Here is a 25,715-nt window from a genome sequence, read left to right on the forward strand (position 1 = left end):
CACAATTTACAAGGCTCTGTAGCCTACCGTACATCACAGTTTGGAGAGACTTCGTGACTTCTGGGTGTCGGAGTTCCCAGAGTGGGATGGGGAGGATTGGGAGGATATCTGGGACTCCCCCTTTGGACACCTGGTCTATTCTAGAGATTGCTTGATCCAGTTTAAAATATTACACAAGTTTTATTACACTCCATACAGGCTTCACAAAATATACCCGGACTGCACATCACAGTGTTGGTGCTGTCGAGCTGACTCTGTAGGTTTCTTGCACATGATCTGGTCATGCTCCGATGTACAGAATTACTGGTCATTAATTACAACCTTCATCACTGAACTGACCACAATTACTATACCCCACAAGATAGAGATTTGCCTGCTTGGCTTGGTGGAAGCTCTTGCCCCCTGGAGGGCAGTTCGTACACTACTAGGATTGCTTCTCTTCTATGCCAGGAAACTCATACTCAAGTGGAGAGCTCCCACATCTGCCCTTACCCTAAATGCATGGAAATCATTAGTCAACCTTAGAGTAGCCTTATATAAAGAAACACATTCTATTAGAGGACGTCCCTTAAAGTTTCAAAAGGTCTGGAACATATGGCTAGAGTCTGAAGCAACAACTGTAGAACAAGAAGACTCTGTAGGACTATCAGTCTAATTTTATTTACATATGCGGTGATGGTTCCTCTAAATGCCCCCCCAGGGGTGAATTCTGGCTAACCAGGTGCCTATAGCCACCCACTTGTTGTAGGCCCTTTCTTGGGGGATACCTGTCGTATATCACATTTCTATGTAAATTGCTGAGCATTGCACTTATCCTGTTATTTGTATCAGCAAGCTATGGGGTTGTTTTGTTGTTGTTCAACTAGTTTAGGCCAGTATTTATGGTATGATATGCCTTGCCTAATGTTTTTAGTTTTTATGCATCTTGAGCCGGGGAATGCCCAGAGGCTCTGTTATGTAACCTTTTTTTTCTGAAATAAATAAAAAGAATTAAAAAAAAAAAAAGCAGAGACATCACCCTACCGACAAAGTGCCGTATAGTCAAATCTATGGTATTCCCAGTAGTAACCTATGGCTGTGAAAGTTGGACCATTAGGAAGGCTGAACGCCAAAGAATTTACTTCCTTGGACAGCAAGAAGATCAAACCAGTCAGTCAATCTTGAAGGAAATCAACCCTGAATATTAACAAAAGATAAAAGTCTTGCGAGCCACAATAATCCTATGCTCAGTATGCAAACAGTACCATAAAAAAATAAATGTCTAGCAGCAGACGCAGTTCACGTACTCATAACCGTGCAAAGGATATAACATAGAAAGATTTGCAATGCGCTTGATTGTATATCATACAGGGAAATGTCCAGAATCACTAATGAAAAAAATCAGTGCTCATGTATAATGTGCATAATTGTGCAAAAAATATATATATGAAAAAATATATATATAAAAAAATATATATATAAAAAAGGTTTGCGTTGTGCTTAATTAAAATGTCATACGAGATAATATCCAATTTCTCTTATAAAATTAAAAAACAAAATAAAAATAATTTATATCACCCACATACATATAGTATATATATAAACCTGTAAACATTAAAAATATAAAGTGCACACATGCACCTAAATGGTGCCAAATATAATTGTGCGTGAAAAATATATAGTGACAAACTTTAAATAAAACATGCAATGCTCTTATAACGTGCACCATGCAGAAATCTATTGAAATATAGAACATAAACCGCTGAATGCGTTTAAAAAATGCAATCAACAATTTTGATATTAGTGTCCCAAAATAAAAAGTGCTTCCATATCCATAAGAATCAAAAAAACGTCCAAATCCTCCAATGTGCTGAATTCCAGTGCCAAAAAACAACTGTGCTGCGCCTCAGTGCCCCCCACAGTGGTTGCGCTTACCTTGGAGCGTGTGACACAGTGTTTAAATTATGTCAAAACACGCTATGTAGCCACCCCCTGGGCTATATATGGTTAGCTAGATCGATCTCCACTTTGGGTCAGTTTGGCTCCATAGGCATCGTTCATGAAAACGAAAAAAAGACTACATAGTGTGATCCAATTTCAAAAATTTATTTAACAGGCAACTCTCCCACAAATGGGTTACTCACATTTCCTTGGTGCTATTGTGCACCAAACAATCCAAAGCTTTAAAGGGTATATCGGATGGTATGCCGCGGGGTATGCGCTTCTCCCGGCTCAGCTGCTCACTGCTCAGCTGTTCGCTGCTCACTCTGTCCTGGCCCCTCCCCTACGCGTGTTCGACACAGGGAGTCACGTGTCTTCATCAGGGGGATATATTTTTAATGTTTACAGGTTTATATATATACTATATGTATGTGGGTGATATAAATTATTTTTATTTTGTTTTTTAATTTTATAAGAGAAATTGGATATTATCTCGTATGACATTTTAATTAAGCACAACACAAACCTTTTTTATATATATATTTTTTTATATATATATTTTTTCATATATATATTTTTTGCACAATTATGCACATTATACATGAGCACTGATTTTTTTCATTAGTGATTCTGGACATTTCCCTGTATGATATACAATCAAGCGCAACGCAAATCTTTCTATGTTACAACCCTGAATATTCACTGGAAGGCCAGATCCTGAAGGTGAAACTGGAATACTTTGGCCACCTAATGCGAAGAGAGGACTCATTGGAAAAGACTCTGATGCCCACATACTATAGCACAGACCTAGCTACAGTATCTGGCATTGTGCTTGTGAGATAACAAAGGGACAGAAGCACTTCTGTCACCTGTCTGCAGATATACACAGAAACTGCAATGGTTAAACTATTAAAACCTAGGAACCGTTATAGGATAAACTATTAGAACCAGATATTCGCTGCGTCTACTCTGATTGAAATACAACACAAAAGATTCTCCTGCATTGATGGTGATGTGGTCCAATTCTTACTCTACTTCCTGAAAACTCCCCCCTTATCACAGTCCTCCAATCTGGGGTTTCTGACCCAGGTAGCAGGGACTTGGAAGTACTTTTCTATACCAACTAACTTTGTGATAATTACCATGCACCAGCTATTTACGAATACAGACACTAGAGGGAACCAGTTCCCTACATGTGAAAATAGGGATGTCGTACAATAGGGACGTCATACATGTTGTTTTAACAAAGCTGTTTAAAGCAGTCTGAAAGCTTTGCAAATGCTTTGGAAAAATCCTGTTGTATGTACGATTATACAAGCTGAAGCCCATATTTACAAGGCTTCACTGTGCTACCAGCTTTTACAGTATGTACAAAAACTACAGGGGACAGATTTCTGTCTGTGCTAGTTATATACCTAGCCTTAAATTACCATCCAAAAGACAAAACATCATTTCTGCTTTGTGACCCTCTGATTTTGGGAGAAGTTACAGAAAAATTAAAAATACTATAGAGAATAAGTTTGCTTACCAGCTGTACTGATAGTATTTGCTTACAAATACATGCAGAATGTCTCATCACTGCCAATACTGACCTGTATGTTAATGACAAATATAATCAGAACAAAGTAGTAATTAAAAATGAAACAGACTAACTTGTTTAAGACACAAATCTGTTATTAAAAACATACTGCATCATCGTATTAAACCACTGCATACAATTTAAAGTGGTATTTACCTCATTAAAAAAAGAAAAAAAAAAGCTGAGCATGTGCAGCTCTGGCTCAGACCACATTTATGGCACCCACTGTGTGCCGGGGTGATGGGAGTCCCATGCGCATGCACAGGAGTGGCGTCATTGCAGCCCAGCAATTCAAGCAGAACCTGGAAGTAGGAAGACAGGGCGAAGATAGCACTCATGAGATCGGTCACAGTGCAGCACTGCAGGGCACATTATGACAGGCAAGTCTGCCATAATGTGTGATTTTGCAGTACATTCCAGTACATTATGATTTTTTTTATTATTTATTTTAACCACTTGCCTACTGGGCACTTAAACCTCCCTCCTGCCCAGACTAATTTTCAGCTTTCAGTGCTCTCTCACTTTGAATGACAATTAGTCATGTAATACTGTACCCAAATTAATTTTTTGTCCTTTTTTGTCATACAAATAGAGCTTTCTTTTGGTGGTATTTGATCATCTCTGGGTTTATTTTTTGCACTATAAATGAAAAAAGACCGAAAATTTTGAAAAAAAAAAAAAAAACGGAAAATTTATATCAAATACTTACCGTAATTTTCCTTTCCTGATAGGCTCCATGGCAGCATACGTGTGGGGTTAGCCCCGCCTCCATAACTACCCAATAGGATCCCTCTCTCATAAATCTTTACTCTAGGCTGCTATCCATGTTCCGTAACTAGCCTACTCCAGACATTTGGGAGGGAACTACTGCTGCCATGGAGCCTACCAGGAAAGGAAAATTACGGTAAGTATTTGATATAAATTTTCAGTTTTCCTGGCAGGCTCCATGGCAGCATGTGCGTGGGAAATGACCCTCAAAAAACACACCCGGGTGGGCAAAATTTTGAGCAAAGAAACCAAAATTTATTTAACATTGTCAACCGACAATACTTGTAAGCCAAAATTAATGGATGCCAGAGCAGTTGGTTCAACACAGTAGTAACAAATGTGTTGATAGAAGACCAAGAGGCCGCTCTACAAATGATTTCAGGCGCGACGTGCCAAGAAGCTGCCCAGGAGGTCGAGATACTCCGGGTCGAATGAGCCGTCACTGCCTTAGGAGGAGCCAAGGCCTTTGCCCTGTATGCCCTCTGATCTGCACAATCCAGAAAGAAATTGATCTGACCGAAGCCCGCATTCCTTTGTTTTTACCATGGAGAAGGACGAAGAGAAACTCTGATTGTCTGAAAGGAGCCGTAACCTCCAGGTATTGTTTCAGAGTGTGGCCTACGCCAAGAGGATGAACATCTTGATTGTCTGTTTAAAAAGTAGGAAGCACAATCTCTTGGTTTTCATGAAAGACTGAGGTCACTTTAGGGTTTGACCCTAACATGGGGATCGACACTGCTCTGTCTGGCAAAAAAAGTCAGAAAAGGGTCCTCTGAACCTAAATTTCTAATCTGAAACTCTTTTGGCCGAAGTCACAGCTACTAGGAAAGTAGTCTTGAGCGTGAGGTCTCTTGTGGAAAGAGGTTTGTCAGGATCTGATCTGAGATTGGAGAGAAAATCCAAAACAAGAGGGAGGTCCCATTTGGGGAACCTAGGTCTTCTTTGCGGTCTAAACCTGATGGCTCCTTTAAAGAACTGACAGACCTGAGAATGATTTGCGCATGAAACACCTGTGAAGGCCGAGATGGCTCATACTTGCACTCTTAGTGAGCTGACTGCCAGAGACAGGTCAAGTCCTGATTGAAGAAAACTCAGTATGTCTTGGACTGCTGGAGAGTTACAAGGATTTGACCTGGAAGACATATGATCAAAGAACCTGGACCATATACGCTTATATACCCTATTAGTACTTTTACTTCTGGCACTGAGAAGGGTCAGAATAGCTTCCTCAGGGCAACCTAGAGCTTCGAGCCCTCCCCTCTCAAGAACCACACCCTGAGGTGTTGGCAGGATGGACACGTGTGTAACGTCGTGCCTCGAGACAGTAGATCCGGCCTGAGAGGTAGGGGAACTGGGTCTTGATAGCTGAGGAGTGATAACAGAGGGAACCAAGGCCTGTTGGGCCAGAAAGGAATCACTGCAATGATCTCCACCTTCTCTGTTCTGAGCCTCCGGAGAAATTGAAGAATCACCGGTACTGTAGGGAAGGCATAGGCCTTCTGAAACCTCCACTGATCTGAGAGAGCATCTGTCCCATATGCCTGAGGGTCTCTGAACCTCGAATAATATTTGGGCATTTTGTGATTGCATGGGGAAGAAAACAGATCGACCTCTGGAGACACTCCCAGGGTCAGAAGCCACTCGAACACCTCTCTGTGGAGGACCACTTGTTGTCCATTTGAACACGAGATATAAAGTCCGCTTGTACATTCTGAATCCCTGAAATGTAAACCGCAGAGATGTTGGTGAGTTTTTATGAGCCCAGCTCATTATTGGCTCCACTTGCTGTATCAGGGACCAAGCTGCGAGTTCCACCTTGCTTCCTTATGTAAGCCACCGCGGTTGTTTTGTCCAACCTTAACATTCCTGATGAATTCATTATTAGATGGCGAAATGACAGGAGTGCCTGAAAGGCTGCCCTCAGCTCCAGAATGTTGGAGACAATCCCCCGAGAAGGGGAATTCCATCTGCCCTTCCGAAAGGCAGTGAGCGCTCCATCCCCGATTGCTGGCATCCGATGTTATCATGATCCATGAGATGGGAATAATTGAATGGCACTTGCACAGATTTTAACCTTGAAGCCACCAAAGGAGAGATGTTCTCATGGTTGGAGTGAGGAGTATGCGCTGGATTTGGCTGGAAGAATCCCATTGTTGAAAGAACCCTGTTTGGAAGGGCCGTATATGCCATTGGGCCCACTTCACCATAGGGATGGTGGCTGTCATCGTGCCAATTACTTTCAGGCATTGGAGAGCAGAGAGGGGAGACGACGCGAGGGCTACGTGTATTCTGTCTTGAATCACTGCAATCGTCTCTTCTGGAAGGGAGATAGTGCCTTCCACTGCGTTGAAGTGAGCCCCTAGAAACACAAGGGATTGTGTTGCCTCTAGATAGCTCTTCTCTAAATTCAGGAGCCACCCAAATTCTTGCAGGATGGAAATGACTAAGCTCCTGTGCTCCAAAAGTTGGTCTTTGTTCTGAGCTAGGAGAAGTAGGTCGTCTAGATAGTGGTGGAGACGAACCCTTTTGACACGAAGAAGAGCCACAAAAGATAATAGGACCTTGGAAAAGACCCACGGTGACGTCGTTAGACCGAAGGGTAGACACATGAATTGCAGATGCTGGACACCTACCGCAAAGCGGAGGAATAGTTGAAAGTCCGTAGCCACTGGCACGTGGCAGTAGGCATCTTTTAGATCGATTGAAATCAACCAGTCTCCCAGATGTACTGACTGTTGAATTGTCAATAAGGATTCCATTTTGAATTTTTCCTTCCAGATAAAGAAATTGAGATGGGTTAAGTCTATGACTGGTCTCCATGTGCTGTTCTTGAACAGAGAAGAATACATGTCTATGCCTTGTTCGTCTTCTGGAACAGGGATGGCTGCGCCTTGATCCAATAAACAATTCACGTAAGTTAACAGGACCTGCTTTTTCTCTTCTGAATCTGGAAGAGTTGTAGGAACAAATCTGAGTCTTGGGGCGTTGTTGAAGACCCACTTGTGACCAGAGGAGACCGTCTTGATGGTCCAGTAATCCTAGATTGAGGCCACCCAGAAATGCCTGAAGTGGAGAAGATGAGCCCCCACCTGGCATGCCTGAGCGGGCCCAATCTCAAAAGGACTTAGTGGAGTCCTGGTTGCTGGAGGAACCACCTTTTGTGGGTTTTTTGAAAGAGGACTACCTGGATTTCCAGGACCTTGAAAACTCCCAACCAGGTCTGTAGCTGCACGGTTCGCTAGCACGATCAGAATTTTTTCTTCTAGGAAATGAGCGTTTGATTCTGTAGGCATCGGTCCTGAGGGAGGAAACCAGACTCCCTTAAAGGGAATTCGGCATCAAGCTTGTTTGGAAGCCGGATCCGCCAACCATGGACGGAGCCATAAGGCACAACGTGCTGAAACAGCTGCCAACATAACCCGGGACATCAGGCAGATGACATCAATAGAGGCCTCCCCAAGAAAGGCAGACACCAGCCTGATCTACCGGATAGGAGAATCTTTAGCCGTTTCAACAGAGATACCTCTTAAGAACTCATCAACATGGTCAGACCAAGATTCTATAGCTTTGGATACTGCAGCTATCGCAAGTACTGGCTTGCCTGCCATTCCTGATGTCAGGTAAATCCTTTTTAAATCTGAATCAATCCTTCTTTCCAAGGGATCTTCAAAAGATACAGTGTCTTCTAAGGGAAGAGTTACATATCTTACAAGTCTCATAAGTGCTGCATCCACCAAAGGAGCTGACTCAAGGTGTTTTACTTCCTCTTCCTTGAAAGGATACAGTTTCAAGACTTTTGATTGCATGGAACTCTTTTTGTCCATCTTGCTCCATTCATCAGATATGATGTCGCCCAGCTCAGAGAGAAAAAGAAAGTATTGTCGCTTCTTATTGAGCTTGAAGAATTTTCTTTTCTTTGTTTTTTTTTTTTGGGGGGGGGGGGGGGGGGGGAGTGACAGGTTCTTCCCACTTTAGAGCCTCTCTTACTGCTTTCACCAAGGAAGGATCTAAGGCATATCCAAACCCCATTCCAGGATCTTCCAGATCCGATTCGCTATCTGAGATAGGAGCAGAATGGCGACTTGGCTGAGAAGATTCCCATGTCTCGTGTACTAAACCTTCTCCCACTGGAGGGCATAATGGGTCTGATGGGGAATCACGGGGCCGTTGAGCCTCTCTTTCCTGTAGAGATTCTTTCACAACCCGCCTCACCATAGATTCTAAACGCTGGTCTGCACCATCCCTCTCATCTGCGGCTTTAGAGAAGCAGTGATCACAGAGAGATTGGTCTATTGCAACAGGCATCCTGCACCCCCAGCATGACTTTTCTGGTCTCTTACTAGAGTGAGATGAAGGGGGGTGAGGAAGATCTTTACTGCGCTGTTCAGATCTGGAAGGAGACCTACGATGGCTAGACCTGGAGGAAGATTGCCGGTGGTGTGATTTTGATGACCCACTTCCTCTATGGGAACTACGCTGTGGATCAGACCTAGAAGGGCTGTGAGGAAAGAAAACAGAAAAGATAGAGACAGAAATTAGCTAGTGTCCTAAAATCCTACTCTTTCCTTGCACAGGCGGAAAAGCATAACTGCAAACATACCTGTTACAAGCGGGCTGGCCACTAGAGGGCAGTGAGGAATCCATGGTATCAACACAATCAACACAATAGGGAACTGCAGAAACAGATTTACACCTCAGCTGGCTGACAAATAAATCGTACCCCAGACAATAGAGCTTATCTTACCTTGAACTTTCAAGATAGTTGCCCCAGGAAGTCGCCGTAGCACCCATGATCATTCCCGGGGCTCTGTAAGCTTTTAAAATTGGCGCCCATGACGTCATCGACGGTGTCAGACATGAGACGCTCACGCGCATGCATGAACCAAGCCTCATCTTCGTATCGGGTCCGCGCATACACAGAGCGCACACCGGTACATGGAAATTATAGAGAGAGTGGCTGCTGGAACGCAGGAAGCATCAGCGCCAGCTTAGGACACCAGTGATGAGAAAACAATAAGGAATAAAGCACAAACACAAAAACACTGCTGTCATGTATGTATATATAAAACTTACCCCACCACCTACAATCACCTGAGCCGAGGGAGCCGCCACCACACACACACACACACCGGACTTTGTAGCAGATAATGGTCGCCTGGTAACAATAGGCAAACAGACCGTGCGCACATAGATGAACCAATTCCCAATCTTCAGCGCTACTCTGCTGTACACTCCACACCCTGCTTAACAGTCAGGGCCTATCGGAGTAACATAACTTGGCACTCGGCTGATTCGATCGTAGGGAAGTCAACACCTGGTCCTACGGAGGAGGACAAAAAAGGAACATGAATAGCAGCCTAGAGCAAAGACTTATGGGAGAGGGGTCCTATTGGGTAGTTATGGAGGCGGGGCTAACCCCACACGTATGCTGCCATGGAGCCTGTCAGGAAATGAATTTTTATTTGTTTCTGTGATAACATTTAGCAACATATTAATTTTTCTTCATAAATTTTGGCCACAATTTATACTGCTACATATCTTTGGTAAAAATAACCCAAATTAGTGGATATTATTTAGTCTGTGTGAAAGTTAAAAAAAAGAGTCTACAAGCTGTGGTGCAAATCATAAAAAAATGATCACACCTGATGTACTGGTGGCCTATCTCATTTCTTGCAACCTGAACAAGCACAAAGTGCAAATACCCCCTTATTTTAAAATTAGACTTTCCAAGGTATTTAGTAAGATGCATGGTGAGGTTTTGGATGTTGTATGTTTTTTCCACAATTCTTTGCAAAATGAAGTTTTTTTTTTCCACAAAATTGTCATTGTAATAGGTTATTTCTCTCAAATGGCATGTGTATACCACAAATGACACCCCAAAATACATTCTGCTACTCCACCAGAGTATGGCGATACCACATGTGCGAGACTTTCACAGCCTAGCCACATAGGGAGGCCCAACATGCAGGGAGCACCATCAGGTGTTCTAGGAGCATAAATTACACATCTAAAGGAAACGCCCAAAAAATGACCCGATTTTGGAAAGCGAACACTCCAACGTATAATCTATGAGGCCAACGTATAATCTATGAGGCCACGAAGAAGAGCCACAAAAGATAATAGGACCTTGGAAAAGACCCGCGGTGACGTCGTTAGACCGAAGGGTAGACACATGAATTGCAGATGCTGGACACCTACCGCAAAGCGGAGGAATAGTTGAAAGTCCGTAGCCACTGGCACGTGGCAGTAGGCATCTTTTAGATCGATTGAAAAATATGAAAAAAAAATTAAAACAAATTTTTTTTTTTTTTTTACACAAAGTTGTACGTTTATAAGATATTTCCCACACATAGCATAAATGACACCCCAAAATACATTCTGCTACTCCTCCCAAGTATGGCAATACCACATGTGAGACTTTTACACAGCCTGGCCGCATACAGAGGCCCAACATGCAAGGAACACTGTCAGGTGTTCTAGGGCCCATGCACATACCAAGAGTTACACCCCAAAATACATTCTGCTGAGCAAAGGGTAAACAAAAGATTACCTGTGGTTTTAGTAGCTCAGTTGTCCACAGGAGGATAGCACTGGTAAAGGCAGCAGGCAGGGACTTGGTCAGCAAAATCAAACACAATTGTCCAGGCAACAGGCAGGAATACTGTCCACAGTCAGTACAGGCAGCAGACAGGGATACTGTCCATATACAGTCCAGGGTCAGTGCAGGCAGAGATTGTCAGCAGTGCCAAAATATTGGTCCTGGTAGTAGGCAGGAACATGGTCCATTTGGTGTGGTCAGTTCATGTGACAGGCAGAGGCATGATGGCAGAAGTCCTACAGGCAGCAGGCGGAAGTAGGGCCTCGTTCAGGACAGAATGGGTACAGGGGTAGAGGCTTCTCCCACCCAAATCTCTTTGAAGCCTCAGTCTCCAGGCCCTAATCTAGGAATGAGAAAACAAAACAAAATTGTTTTCTTCATCAAGAAAAACAATTCTGGAGCCCCTCACATATGTGAGATCCCTGTGTTATGAATCCCACTAGTCCAGTAGCAGGGTTCAAGATCAGTTCAAGAGGCAGACAAAAAGCACGGCCAAACAGTCCAGGGTTAGTTCCAGATCAGGCAGAGGTATGTACAGAATCGGTAGGCAGAAGCGTGGTCGAACAACAAGCCAAGGTCAGTTACAGAGCAAGCAGAGGCATAAGGGGTGTGAAGGTAAATGGCAGGAAGTGAGGGTTATGTTTACCATACTTCACTAATAATTTACTGAAGTATGGTAACGGCAGAACCAGTCACCTATGCAGAGGCCTGGTCGGGAAGGACATTGGGGACAATAATAAGTGGTGTCTCTTCTAAGTCCTCCTCTGAAGCACACCCAGCATTTTTACTGACTTTTTGGCCTATTTGTCTGGGAGGGATTTTATCGGGAAAGTGGCATCTGGAGAGCCTGCTAATCACATCGGATCAAATGTTTTCTGGTGGGCCATTCGGGAATATAAGGGCAGTGGTGATTTCCTCCTGGTAGCCAAAGGTTTGGGGCTTTCAGTGGAGTTGCTATAGATTACATAGGTGTTGTATATGGCCAAATGAAACAAATAAATGATACTTTTTTATACCACTGGTATGTTCATCTTGTGGCAAGGTAGGGTTCGAGCATTTGGTCGCTGAAGTCGACACACCCCATGAACATATTGTATTCGTGGATACATGTTGGCTTTTGGATTGGGCCACTCCTCCTGGTGATCTCCACAAAGGTATTATTGTGGATCAAAGCCCTTCTGGTTCTTCCTTACGGTGCCACATGCTGGAGTGTTCTTCCTGTGAAGTTCCCAAACGACTTTCCCACTTGATCCAATGTTGTCTGGGCAATTAGGGGGATGCAGTTAGGTGTCATTCCCTTCGTATACCATGAAGGCATATGTATAACCTGTGGCTTGGTCATACAATTTATACAGCTTCACCCCATAGCGGGCCCTTCTGGTGGGAATGAATTGCTTGAAGCCCAGCCTGCCAGTAAATTTGATAAGTGACTCATCCACGCATATGTGTTGGTCTGGGGTAAACAACTAGGGGAAGATTTCAGAAAAATAATTTAGTAGTGGCCACATTTTATAAAGCTTATCATATTTTGGGTCATTTTTGGGAGGGCACTGGGTATTATCATTATAGTGTAGGAACCTCATAATCATGAGATATCTGGTTCTGGGCATTACTGAGGAAAAAATGGGCATGTGGTGGATGGGGAGGGTTGACCAATATGAACGCAATTCATTTTTTTTTGGTTAGTCCCATACAGAATGTAAGGCCCCAAAAAAAATCTTGAACTCCTCCACGGTTAGGGCTCTCCACTCGTAGGGACGGGCATAATAGGACATTGGGTTACTTGCTATGAATTGTTGTGCATACAGGTTGCACTGGGCCACAATTGATGATAGCATGTCCTCAGTAAAAATTAAGGAAAGAAATCTAAATCGGGGAAAAAATTTCTGTGTCCACCTGGACTCCTGGCTGGGTAGTGAAAGGGGGAATGATAGCTTCTCCTGAATTAGGAGGAAGCCACAAGGGGTTCTGAAGGGAATAGTGAAGGCTGGCATGGGACCTAACCCTTTGGGACTGAGGTGACACCCCACTGGTACATGGCCTTTCTTGCCGAGGTACTGCGGTGCTGGTGGATGGCACTGCAGTGCTGGTGGATGGCGCTGCCTCCTCACCAGAACGCCTTCGTCTGGCGGGCGGACTATCATCATCCTCTGTGGCTGCCAGTGTTCCACTGCTTAGGACAGGCTCGTAGTTAATGTCAGACTCAGAATCTGAAGCAGAGAGCTCCCCATTGCTCCAGTTGGCCGCAAGAATATTGTACGCCTCCTCAGCTTAAAATAATTTTCTAGACATTGTTGGTGGGCACTGATGACATGGAAAACTGATGACAAAAGACACTGATGACAGATGGCACTGATGACACATGACACTGATGTGCCACTGATGACAGATGGCACTGATGACACATGACACTGACAGGTGGCACTGATGACAATGATGGGTACTGTGACACTAACAGCAATGGGCACAATTACACAGATGAGCACTGTGACACCAATGGGCACTATTTGGGCACTGTATGTACTGTGTTTTGACTGTAAATTATCAGATGTTAGTTGGCACTCACAAATCTGCAGCAAAAAAGCTCTCCCTTCTCACACTCAGTCTCTGTGTGAAGAGGGAGAGCCATCAATGAGAGATGATCTCATACAGTCAGGTCCATAAATATTGGGACATATACACAATTCTAATCTTTTTGGCTCTATACACCACCACGATGGATTTGAAATAAAACGAACAAGATGTGCTTTAACTGCAGACTTTCAGCTTTAATTTGAGAGTATTTACATCCAAATCAGGTGAACGGTGTAGGAATTACAACAGTTTGTATATGTGCCTCCCACTTTTTAAAGGGACCAAAAGTAATGGGACTCTTTGGTTGCTTTCGCAGTATGCTTCGGGTCATTGTCCATCTGCACTGTGAAGCGGCGTCCAATGAGTTCTGAAGCATTTTGCTGAATATGAGCAGATATTATTGCCCGAAACACTTCAGAATTCATCCTGCTGCTTTTGTCAGCGGTCACATCATCAATAAATACAAGAGAACCAGTTCCATTGGCAGCCATACATGCCCACACCATGACACTACCACCACCATGCTTCACTGATGAGGTGGTATGTTTTGGATCATGAGCAGTTCCTTTCCTTCTCCATACTATTCTCTTCCCATCACTCTGGTACAAGTTGATCTTGGTCTCATCTGTCCATAGAAAGTTGCTCCAGAACTGTGAAGGCTTTTTTAGATGTTGTTTGGCAAACTCTAATCTGGCCTTCCTGTTTTTGAGGCTCACCAATGGTTTACATCTTGTGGTGAACCCTCTGTATTCACTCTGGTGAAGTCTTCTCTTGATTGTTGACTTTGACACACATACACCTACCTCCTGGAGAGTATTTTTGATCTGGCCAACTGTTGTGAAGGGTGTTTTCTTCACCAGGGAAAGAATTCTTCGGTCATTCACCACAGTTGTTTTCCGTGGTCTTCTGGGTCTTTTGGTGTTGCTGAGCTCACCGGTGCGTTCTCTCTTTTTAAGGATGTTCCAAACAGTCGATTTGGCCACACCTAATGTTTTTGCTATCTCTCTGATGGGTTTGTTTTGTTTTTTCAGCCTAACGATGGCTTGCTTCACTGATAGTGACAGCTCTTTGGATCTCATATTGAGAGTCGACAGCAACAGATTCCAAATGCAAATAGCACACTTGAAACAAACTCTGGACCTTTTATCTGCTCCTTGTAAATGGGATAATGAGGGAATAACACACACCTGGCCATGGAACAGCTGAGCAGCCAATTATCCCATTACTTTTGGTATCTTAAAAAGTGGGAGGCACATATACAAACTGTTGTAATTCCTACATCGTTCACCTGATTTGGATGTAAATACCCTCAAATTAAAGCTGAAAGTCTGCAGTTAAAGCACATCTTGTTAATTTCATTTCAAATCCATTGTAGTGGTGTATAGAGCCAAAAAGATTAGAATTGTGTCAATATCCCAATATTTATGGACCTGACTGTATGTTTGAGATCATCTCTCATTGGACACGCCGATCGCAGGGTAAATGGCCGCTGTGATTGGCCATTTACCATGATCTGTGATTGGCTGTGTCCAAGGGACATGGCCAACACAGATTTTCCCTGATGCCCACCCACGGTGGGGTGCAGGGAACAGGTAAACAGGGGAGTGGTTAACTATATCCACATACAGAAAACAAATTCCATATATTCAACATGATTACATTTAGTGAATATGTTTTACATCCCCCCCCATGAATCCTCCCTGCACCCCCCCCGGCCCCTCCATCTGTCCCCATCCAACCCATTATCTGAATTTTCTCCCTTTCTCCCAGTTCTTCCACTTTACCCTGTCTTATCCTCCTACAGCCTTCACATATCTCATCGTTTTTTTAAACGCCTTCCAATCCTTCCATCATTTATCATTCCCTTTATTCCCTCCCCTCCACCATATCTCAAATATTCCATGTTATATGTCTCTTCTACCCTTCCAAACCAATTTTTTATTGTGGGGCTTTCTGTTTCTTGCCAGTATCTTGGTATCTGACTTTTAGCTGCATTGATTAGGTGAGGGATCACAGATTCTTTATATTATTTTATTGAACTTTCTATCCTATGAAACAAGCACGTCCAAGGTTCTTCCAATATCTCTCTTTTGGTAATTGCTTTTATTAACTGTAAGATCTCTTTCCAATAACTTTTTATTTTTGGGCAATCCCACCATAAATGTGCCATCGTTCCCTCTACTTTACATCCCCACCAACAATATGGCGATTTCCCTGTTTGATATTTACTTATTTTGTCTGGGTTTATATACCACCTTGTAAGGCATTTATAGTTCATCTCAGCTGTGTTAGTGTCGACTGTGGAGCTATGTATCAATCTCAAATTTTTTTCCTAGTTTTTGTTTGTTCCCTTGTGTTCCCAATTCGCTTTCCCGTTTTTTTTTTATGAATGGCGGGTCCTCCAGCTCTTCCTCTGCCATTAGAATTTTATAAATCCATGATATACCATTTTTTGTATTTAATGCCATACTCAGCCACTCCAGTGGCCTTAGATGTTCTGCTGATCTTAATGGTTGTGGCAAAGTCATGACATAGTGTTTCAACTGGTGGTACCACCATTCATCATTCACCATCAACTCTGTCTTGTGTTTTAATTCTTGAAATGTGCATATTTTTCCCCTTTTGTGTTATATCCTTTCATCGTGCATTTTCATTTTTTATCCAATCTCCAAATAATTTCTCTTTTCCCGCTATAAAATAATTTGTTTCTTTCAATGGTATTAGTGGAGAATTATATTTCCATTTACCTCATTTAGGTTTTAGATCCCAAATTCTAAATACATTTCGTGCCAATGCATGTGTATTCTCATCCAGTGCTTCTATATTGAGGTGGAATCCAAATAATTCTACCCAACCATGTATCACTCATTACGGTCTCGATTTGTACTTATCTTTTTTTCATTTTTCTCCCTTGTCTACTCCATTACTCGTGAAATTAACACAGCATTATAGTATTTTTTAAAGTCTGGTACCTTTAGCCCACCTTGCGTTTTATCTCTCCTTAATACCAAGAATGTAATGCTCGGTTTCCTATTCTGCCAAATGAACTTAGTTATTATATTTTTTAATGTTTTAAAATATATGTCTGAGGTAGGGGTATAAGCAACATTTGAAAATTGTACATAACTTTCGGTACTATTACCATATTTATGGTATTTATTCATCCAATCCATGAGAGGGGTCTTGTTATTTTTCTTATCCGTTCTTATTTCATTTAATAGTGGGATGTAGTTTACCTGTTATAATTTCCCTGGGGATGTTAATCTTATTCTTAGATATTTTAGTTCTGTCTTCCTTATGAATTGAAATTCATGCTGTAAACACTGCTCTTCCTGCTTATTCACATTTATATTTAAGATCTCGGTTTTTAGAAATACAAAATACATCGTCAGCGTAAGCTGCTATTTTATGTTCCTCCTCTCCTATCTTAATTCCTCTTATGTCTGGGTTGTTCCTTATTGTTGCCAGCAGGGGTTCTAATGATAGTACAAATAATAGGGGTGATAGGGGACATCCCTGTCTCGTTCCGTTGTACATCTCAAAGAGGGAAGATAAAGTTCCGTTGACCTTCACATTTGCAGTAGGATGCTTATATAATATTTTAATCCATTGGACCATCCTTGGGCCCATCCCCATGGCTTCCAATGTGTTCATCGTGAATCCCCAGTCTACCCTGTCAACCGCTTTTTCAGCGTCAATCGACAGGAGTAGACCTGGGGTATCTTCCTCTTTAATTTTCTGAAGCAAGAGCAATGTTCTCACCCCATTGTCTCTCCCTTCTCCGCCGGGGATGAAACCCACTTGGTAAGCATGTACCAAAATCGATCATCAGATCTTTCATCCTGGTAGCTAATACTTTTGTGAATAATTTTGTGTCCGTGTTCAACAGAGATATTGGTCTGTAACTTGAACATAGTGTACTGTCTTTTCTCTCCTTTGGGATGATTGTAATTGAGGCCGACCGGGCTTCTCTTCCCATCTCATAATTTGTTCCCAATTCGTTCATATATGAACATAATTTAGGCAATAGGTTTTCTTTAAATTTTTTGTAATAGTAAGTCGGAAACCTGTCAGGCCCTGGATTTTTTCCCCTTCTGTTATGGGTTTTTCTAATGTGATTAGCTTATTCTCGGCTACTTGAGGTAGTCTGGCACATTTCAAGAACTCTCATCTTTTCCAATCTTGCTATTTCTTGTTGACCCTTTTGTTTTATCGAGTATCGGGACCCATAATAGTTCTGGAACACTTTCGCTATTTCTATTGTTGAAAATACCATCTCCCCAGTACTATTCTGTATTTTTTCTATATATGTTTAATGATTTTTTTCCTTCAATATTCTTTCCAGATGTTCCCCATAAATATCTTTCTTTTGAAATTCTATTGAAGTCCTTCCTCATCCCCTATTCCAATAGGTCATTTAGTTCATTCCTTTTTACCACTAGTGCCTGGAGCCACTCCCCTTCTCTCTCTTTTTTATGCCTCTGTTCTAATTCATGGACTTCTTTAATGTTTCCATCTTTTTTTTCCCTTTCCTTTTTTTTCCCTTGATCCTATCTCTAACAGGATGCCCCTAATATAGGCCTTATTGGCCTCCAAAAGGGTGGCCCCATTATCTCTTGTGTCATTTTAAAATATTGTTCTATTTCTTCTTTTATTTTCTCTTCCTCTTCTTTACCCTGTATTAGTTCTTCATTTAATCTCCATGAGTTTAATTGTCTTTGGGCACCTGGTATCTTCATTTCTATGCTCACCAGGTCTGACAGGGTTGTTATTTAAATATTCGTCTTAGTCACCAACTCTAGTAACCTGTGTTCAACCATTATATAAATCAATCCTCGAGTACGTCGTGTGCAACTGTACATTCCTAGTCTCCTGTGCCCGTGACGTATTATCAATACTTGGTTCCGAGCAAAAATTTAGGTCTCCTGTCATAATCACACTTCCCTTTTTAACCCCTTGCTGACCGGCTCACGCCGATATACGTCGGTAGAATGGCATGTACAGGCATATTTAAGACGCGGCATTTTGGGCGCGCATGCACTCGCCGCCAGCTCCGTGAGTGTGATTGCGGGTCCCATGGACTCGATGTCCGCGGCGATACCCACGATCATCTCGCGGAGAGGAAGAACGGGGAAATGCAGATGTAAACAAGCATTTCCCCATTCTTCCTAGTGACAGGACACCGATCACAGCTCCCTGTGATCGTGAGCGGTGATCAGTGTCGTGACACACGTAGTCCACCCCCCCCCACAGTTAGATCACATCCCTAGGACACACTTAACCCCTGCAGCAGCCCCTACTGGTTAACCCCTTCACTGCCAGTCACATTTACACAGTAAATCAGTGCATTTTTAATCGCACTGATCGCTGTATAAATGTGAATGGTCCCAAAATAGCACCAAAAGTGTCCGATCTGTCCGCCATAATGTCGCAGTCATGATAAAAATCACAGATCGCCACCATTACTATTAAAAAATATATATTAATAAAAAAGCCATAAATCTATCCCCTATTTTGTAGATGCTATAACTTTTGCGTAAACCCATCAGAAAACGCTTATTACGTTTTTTTGCCAAAAATATGTAGAATAATACGTATCGGCCTATAAACTGAGGAAAAAAATGTTTTTTTTATATATTTTTTGGGGATATTTATTATAGCAAAAAGTAAAAAATGTTGCGTTTTTTTCAAAATTTTCGCTCTTCTTTTGTTTATAACGCAAAAAATAAAAAAACGCAGAAGTGATCAAACAACACCAAAAGAAAGGGGGAAAAAAGGACACCAATTTTGTTTGGGAGCCACGTTGCATGACTGCGCAACTGTCAGTTAAAGCCGAATTGCAAAAAACACTCTGGTCTTTGGCCAGCCAAATGGTCCGTGGCTGAAGTGGTTAAAATCCATTAACTTCCCTATGACCTGCCTCAAATAATTTGTTGGGTTCTTATTGGGGCAATAGATGTTTGCCAGTGTACATTCCATTTCATAAAGTTTTCCTTTTAGGAAGAGGTATCCCCTTCTGGGTTTCTCATCCTTTCCTTCAATATGAACCGCACCCCTCTGGACACTCCAATGGCTACCCCCTTTGCTCTGCTTGTTGTAGAATCCCCATAAAACCATGTTGGGTAGTCTCTCAACAACAGCTTTACATTAGTCTCATGGGAGATATGTGTCTCCTGAAGGATACTACCCCAGCTTTATACTGTTTAACCTCCTTTAAGATTTTATGCCTCTTTGCTGGCGTATTAAGCCCGCAAACATTATATGATATACATTTTATTGATGTCATCTTAGATCACAGCACTCGCTTTCTATCATCTGATGTGGTTCACATAGATAGGGATCTCCGGGCACCCCCCTACCCTCATCCCTCCTTCCCTCCCCCCCGGCCCCTTGCCAGCCCTAGAGCCATGGGTGGAAACGCGATCCGTCTCCACCGATGATTCTCTTATCCTGGGGTGAGACTGACCACGCCACTTTCTTTCCACCTGTTTCTATTCAGTCTCTAGGGTAATTCTTACGTTGTATCTTTGTTTTTAAGTCTTCCTAGCGACTCTGTGCGATTTTTGTAGGGTTGTCCCGATACCGATACTAGTATCGGTACCGATAACGAGCAATTGCCCAAGTACTTGTACTCGGGCAAATGCTCCCGATGCTTCCCCCGATACCTAGAGGACAGCTGTGATCGGCGCGTGGGGGAGTTACAAGATTCTCCCCCAGCGGCTTTCAGCAGCTTTAGTGACATACAGCGGTGATCGGTCACCGCTGACTGTCACTGCATCCTCCTCCATGCCCCCTCCTTTCCTCTGTCCCCCTCCGCTGTCCCCCTCTGTTCCTCTCTCCTTCCCTGTGTCTCTCCGCTGTCCCCTCCATTCCTCTCTCCTTCCCTGTGTCTCTCCGCTGTCCCCTCCGTTCCTCTCTCCTTCCCTGTGCCTCTCCGCTGTCCCCTCCGTTCCTCTCTCCTTCCCTGTGTCTCTCCGCTGTCCCCTCCGTTCCTCTCTCCTTCCCTGTGCCTCTCCGCTGTCCCCTCCGTTCTGCTGTGTCTCTCCGCTGTCCCCCTCCGTTCCTCTCTCCTTCCCTGTGCCTCTCCGCTGTCCCCTCCGTTCCCCTCTCCTTCTCTGTCCCCTCCATTCTGCTGTCTCTCTCCGCTGTGTGAATGGACAGAGTCAGCTGACTCTGTCCATTCACATAACTGAAACATTGTAATCTCCTGTAATCTCCCGATGTGTCAGTTTATGAATGGAGAGGAGCCGCTGTCTTCTCTCCATTCATTCTCAGTGCAGCTGAGGCTGCAGAGAAAGGGACTGGGGAATCTCTATCCTCTGTCTCTTTCTCTGTCTCAAGGGGGAGATATCAGAGGTCACCCCCCCCCCCCCCAAAAAAAAATAAAAATAAAGAAAACACTGTTAAAAAAAAAATAAAAAACACTGTCACGTGACATTAAAAAAAAAGTATCGGTAATCGGTATCGGCGAGTACTTGAAAAAAAGTATCGCTACTTGTACTCGGTCCTAAAAAAGTGGTATCGGGACAACCCTAGATTTTTGTCAAAGTTTGTATTCCTTCTGTATTAATATTTCTTCTTCTGCCCATCCTGGGATAACCGGAGCTAATTTATTACAGAACTTTCAATTTATTACAGAATTCTTGTAGATCTTCTGGCAACCTTAATCTCATTGATCTTCCGTCCTTCTGACCTTCTGACCTTTTAAACATGCCAGAAAACCCCAACTGTATTTAATATTCTTTGTTAGCATTTGTTCAAGTAAGGGTTTGAGGAGTCTTCGCCTGGCCAGTGTTTCTGGCGCTAGGTCTGTTAAAAGTAGAAGATCCGCTCCATCATATTTTAGTGGTGGTCATCTTCTCATTTTCCCCCAAATTTGTGCTTTTTCTTCATATAGTTGAAATATCACTATAACATCTCGGGGGAAGCCTGCTGATATATTTTGAGGTTTTCTGATCCTGTGAACTCTTTCTATCTTGAGGCCGTCCTCTGCTATATTCTCCAGGAGAGGGTTAAATATTTTGTTTATTATTTTTCTTAGGTCTTCTCTTTCTTCTAGTAAGGCACAGATGCTTAAATTCTTTCTATTTTGGTTCTCCTCTAGTTTGTATAACTTTCTCCTCTGCTCTAAGGTGTCCATTTATGAAACTGAGATCAGCGGCGATCCCGAGTCTCACCGCTGATCTCAGCTCATTACCAGTTTATGAAACTGAGATAATCAGCGGAGAACATGTTCTCCGCTGATTATCTCAGCACAGTGAGAATTTGTAGCTGACTTCACAGAAATGGCCAGTTTATGAAGGTGCGATCTCAGCACCTCACTGGCGATCTGTGACAGAATTCTCACTTTTTGATTCACCATTTCAGAAGTGGAGAATCCGAGTGAGAAGCCTGAAACTGGCTGATATTCTGGAGAAAGCAAGAAGTCTTTTGACTTCTCTTTCACCAAACAGTCAAAGCACACCTTCCCCACCATTACACACCCCAAAACCAGCAGGATAGGAATTTATAGTGTGTATATATATATATATATATATATATATATATATATATATATACATATATATATACTGTATTTATTGGCGTATAACACTCACTTTTTCACCATGAAAATCAGATGCAAATAACATGTGCGTGTTATACGCCAATACTTCAATTTTAGCTGCCTCGGAGGGGACAGGGAGGGGGGAGGGGGAGCACCATCAGATTACATACAGTGAGAATCTCCTGTTTACTTGGCGGCCTCTGTAATAGGAAGCCCCCTCTCCTGGGCCACCATTGCTGCAGATGGGCATCGATCAGGCTGCAGTGATGGCAATATTGAGGCTGCTGCATTGATGGCAATGGTGATGCTGCTGCATTGAAGGCAAAGGTGAGGCTGCTGCATTGATGGCAATGGTGAGGCTGCTGTATTGATGGCAATGGTGAAGTTGCTGCATTGATGGCAATGGTTAGGCTGCTGCATTGATGTGGACTGATGAGGCTGCATTGATGTGGACTGATGAGGCTGCATTGATGGCAATGGTGAGGCTGCAGATGGGCACTGACCCAAAGTTCATTATTTAAAATTAAACTTTTTTCCTGAAACTTCCTTCTTAAAATGAATGTGCGTGTTATAGGCCTGTGCGTGTTATACGTCGATAAATGCGGTATATATATCTAGATATATATATATCTAGATATATATCTAGATATATATATATCTAGATATATATATTTTTTTTTAGATGTTCACGTCTCTGGCTGGGTTCACACTTGTGCGATGCGTGAACCAGCGTGATTCCTGTGCGGGTTTTCACATCGCACCTACATTGACATCTGCGCACCACTGCGGGTGTCAATGTAAAGTTAATGACACCCCCAGATCATTTCACAGATCGCAGTGCGAACTATGTAATGGTGCAGGAATCGGATCGCATGGGTGTTCACACCCATGCGATCCGATTCCAGTGCGGACCAAATAAAGGGTCCTGTACCATTTTGGTGCAAATGCAATATGATTTAGGGCCAGTTCCCACTGCTGCGGTGTCCGAGATCAGATGTGATTCGCACCGCACTGCAGTGCAAAATCACATCCGATCTCTGTGCGATGCGATTTCAGCCATACAGATAGTATTGCTAAATTTGCATTGCCCTCGGACCAAACTCTTACAGGACCCTTTTTTTGGTCCACAGCAGAATCGGATCGCATGGGTGTTCACACCCATGCGATTCGATTACTGTCCGAGTTTGCAGATCGCACTGCGATATGCGAACTGATTTGGGGGTGTTAACTTTTAGGCCCAGTTCACACTTGTGCAATGCCAAACATCGCACAGGCATCGCATGTTATTCGCAGCACACTGCCATTCACATTACATGCGATGTCTGTGCGGTGCAATATCAGCTGTACAGATAGTATGGCTGATATCGCACCGCATTCAGTGCAAACACGCACAGGACCCTTTTTTCTGTTCGGACCAGAATCGGATCGCATGTGTGTTCACACATATGCGATCCGATTCATGTCCGAACTGTCAGTTCGCAGTGCGATATGCAAGCTGATCTGGGGGTGTCGTTAACAATGTATTGACACTCCCCAGAGATTCGCATATGGCAGTGTGAACAGACATGCGAGTCGGTGCGATGCGGGAACCCGCAGTGGATTCGCAGTGTTCTCGCATCGCACCAGTTTATCAATTTTTATGTTTATAATGAAATATATTTTATTTTAATTTATTAATAAATATTTATACTTGTATACTTTATTAAAATTATTTTTTTAATGATTATAAATGTATTTTGCATTTATATGAATGGTGTATAGCTGCATTACATATGTGCATTACATTCATTTACTATACACCATTCACATTTAAATAGGGACATGTATGATCTTTAAATATTGATAAAAACAATGTTTTTTTTATAATTAGGTTAATGTATATTGTGTAGGGGGAATTTAACTTTATTATTTTATTAATATGTTGGGGAATAATGTGTGCTGATTTGTGTTAAACTTTTGTATTTTATGGTTCCTCATACTGTAATCCCGCTATATCACGCGAGATTATAGTGAGAGGAGCCATTCTCAGGAGTTCCCGGCGTTTGTAGATCGCTCCTCAACTCAACATGAGAAGTGATCTACACACTTTCATAAACAGGCACTCAGAGGAGAGCGATCTCCTCTGAGAATGCCTGAGAACTGAAAAGCGGTATTTTACCGCACTTTCATAAAAGGACACCTAATTTCATATCCTTAACTTGTTCTTTTAGTTTTATTACTTCTTGAGCTTGCTTGTCCATTTTTTCTTCTGTCTCCTCTAGCCGTGTCAGTAACTGACCTAAAATCGTCCCGTAATGTGGTGATTTCTGTTTTAATAGAGTTCTCTAGTCTTATGAACATGTCTGTCAATTCCAGTTTTGTTGGCATTTGGGCGCCTGCTCTTTGTTCCTCCATTTTACTCATTTCCAGTTCACTTTCTGTGCTTATATCGTCTTTGGATTGGACTGAGATCTCTCCTTTCTTTTTTTAAAGGGTCTTTTTTCCTATCTTTATTCCTTGTTGCTGTTTATCTGATCCTGGACTCTTTTGGCTCCTGTCCTTTGTCATACATTTCTTGTGTTGGCATTTTCTTTTGGAGTTTTGGGTTTGTTGCCTTTTATAGTTCTGCCTCGCACTGTGGTTTTTGAAATTTTTCATTTCCCCAGGTTGATTTTCAACTTGATGTACTTTCCACACCTTCCTGAGGGCTATATACTTCTATGACCCCAAATGTTAATAATGAGTTTCAGAGCCCTACATATAGTAATTCATGGAACCCTTCTTTACCGCCCCCCCCCCCCTTTTTTTAACCGACTAAATAGTTGCTTATAGCACAGTTCAATAGGGGGTATATAATGTTATTCCGGGAATACCTTTCCCTAAACCCTTTTTAGGCCGTTCATACACAGTTTCAGATGCGGTTCTTAAGCGGTTTTCTAGGTCGTTCATCTGCAGTTTCTGAACGCCGTTCGGATGTTGCTTTGAACAAATGAAAAAACGCTTTTAACACCATTCAATAGAAATATATAGGACTATTCAAAAATTACATTATCTCAGACTGTTTCATAGGCAGTTCATTCCTGAGTAAAACATTGATTTTGTCAATTTAGGTGTAAGTTATCACTCACTCTTTCTTCTTCTCTATTTACTCCCTTCTTTCCAGCTTCTCAGGAAACTACGCACATATACGGTGGCTCTGCCTCTCTTCTCCCCTCTTCAAGATCTTCAGTGAGAGGGGTAGAGAGGTTAAAAGAAGAAATGGGGGGAGTAAAGAAGGAGAGCAGCAAAGAGCAGCGACACCGATAAAAGCACACCAGGGGTGCAAGGCTGTGTGTACTTTAGGCTGTTTGCCTTATCTGGGCTTCTGGGATTTCCCCCCCCCCCCCTACTCAGGCTCCACATATATCACGGCTCAGCGCTCACTGTTCTCTCCTCTCTCTCAATCACTGACATGCAGGTCGGCTCTGATGTTACCTTACAGTCTATTCACACAGCACTTTACTTTCTCTCCCCCTGACTTTTCCTCTTCTTTCACTACAACAACCAACATAAGCTTTGGCGTCTGCAGTCACTGCAGTCCACTCTCCTCCCCTTACTCGGCTCCTGGGACGCTGACAGAGAGCTCCAGGCTAACCATCTTCCGGATCACTCCTTTGTACGATTCCCCAGCTCCCCAACTCAGCTCCCTCTCTCCCAGCCGGTCAGTGCCACCCCGTACAGGCAAGGGGGGATAGTGGGGAGTGCCACTTTGC

At 42.8% G+C, this 25,715-nt stretch overlaps 1 protein-coding gene across 1 annotated transcript in view; it reads right to left on the reverse strand.

Annotated features, from left to right (window-relative positions):
• LOC141140469 (centromere protein H-like) overlaps positions 1-25,715 on the reverse strand; it is a 213,698-nt gene that overhangs the window by 60,346 nt on the left and 127,637 nt on the right. The window contains exon 6 of the mRNA XM_073627689.1: positions 3,449-3,512. Within this exon, the coding sequence (XP_073483790.1) occupies positions 3,449-3,512 (64 nt within the window). The remainder of the gene's footprint in view (positions 1-3,448; positions 3,513-25,715) is intronic.

The sequence above is a fragment of the Aquarana catesbeiana genome, linkage group LG04, assembly GCF_042186555.1.
Source record: "Aquarana catesbeiana isolate 2022-GZ linkage group LG04, ASM4218655v1, whole genome shotgun sequence".
NCBI lineage: Eukaryota > Metazoa > Chordata > Amphibia > Anura > Ranidae > Aquarana > Aquarana catesbeiana.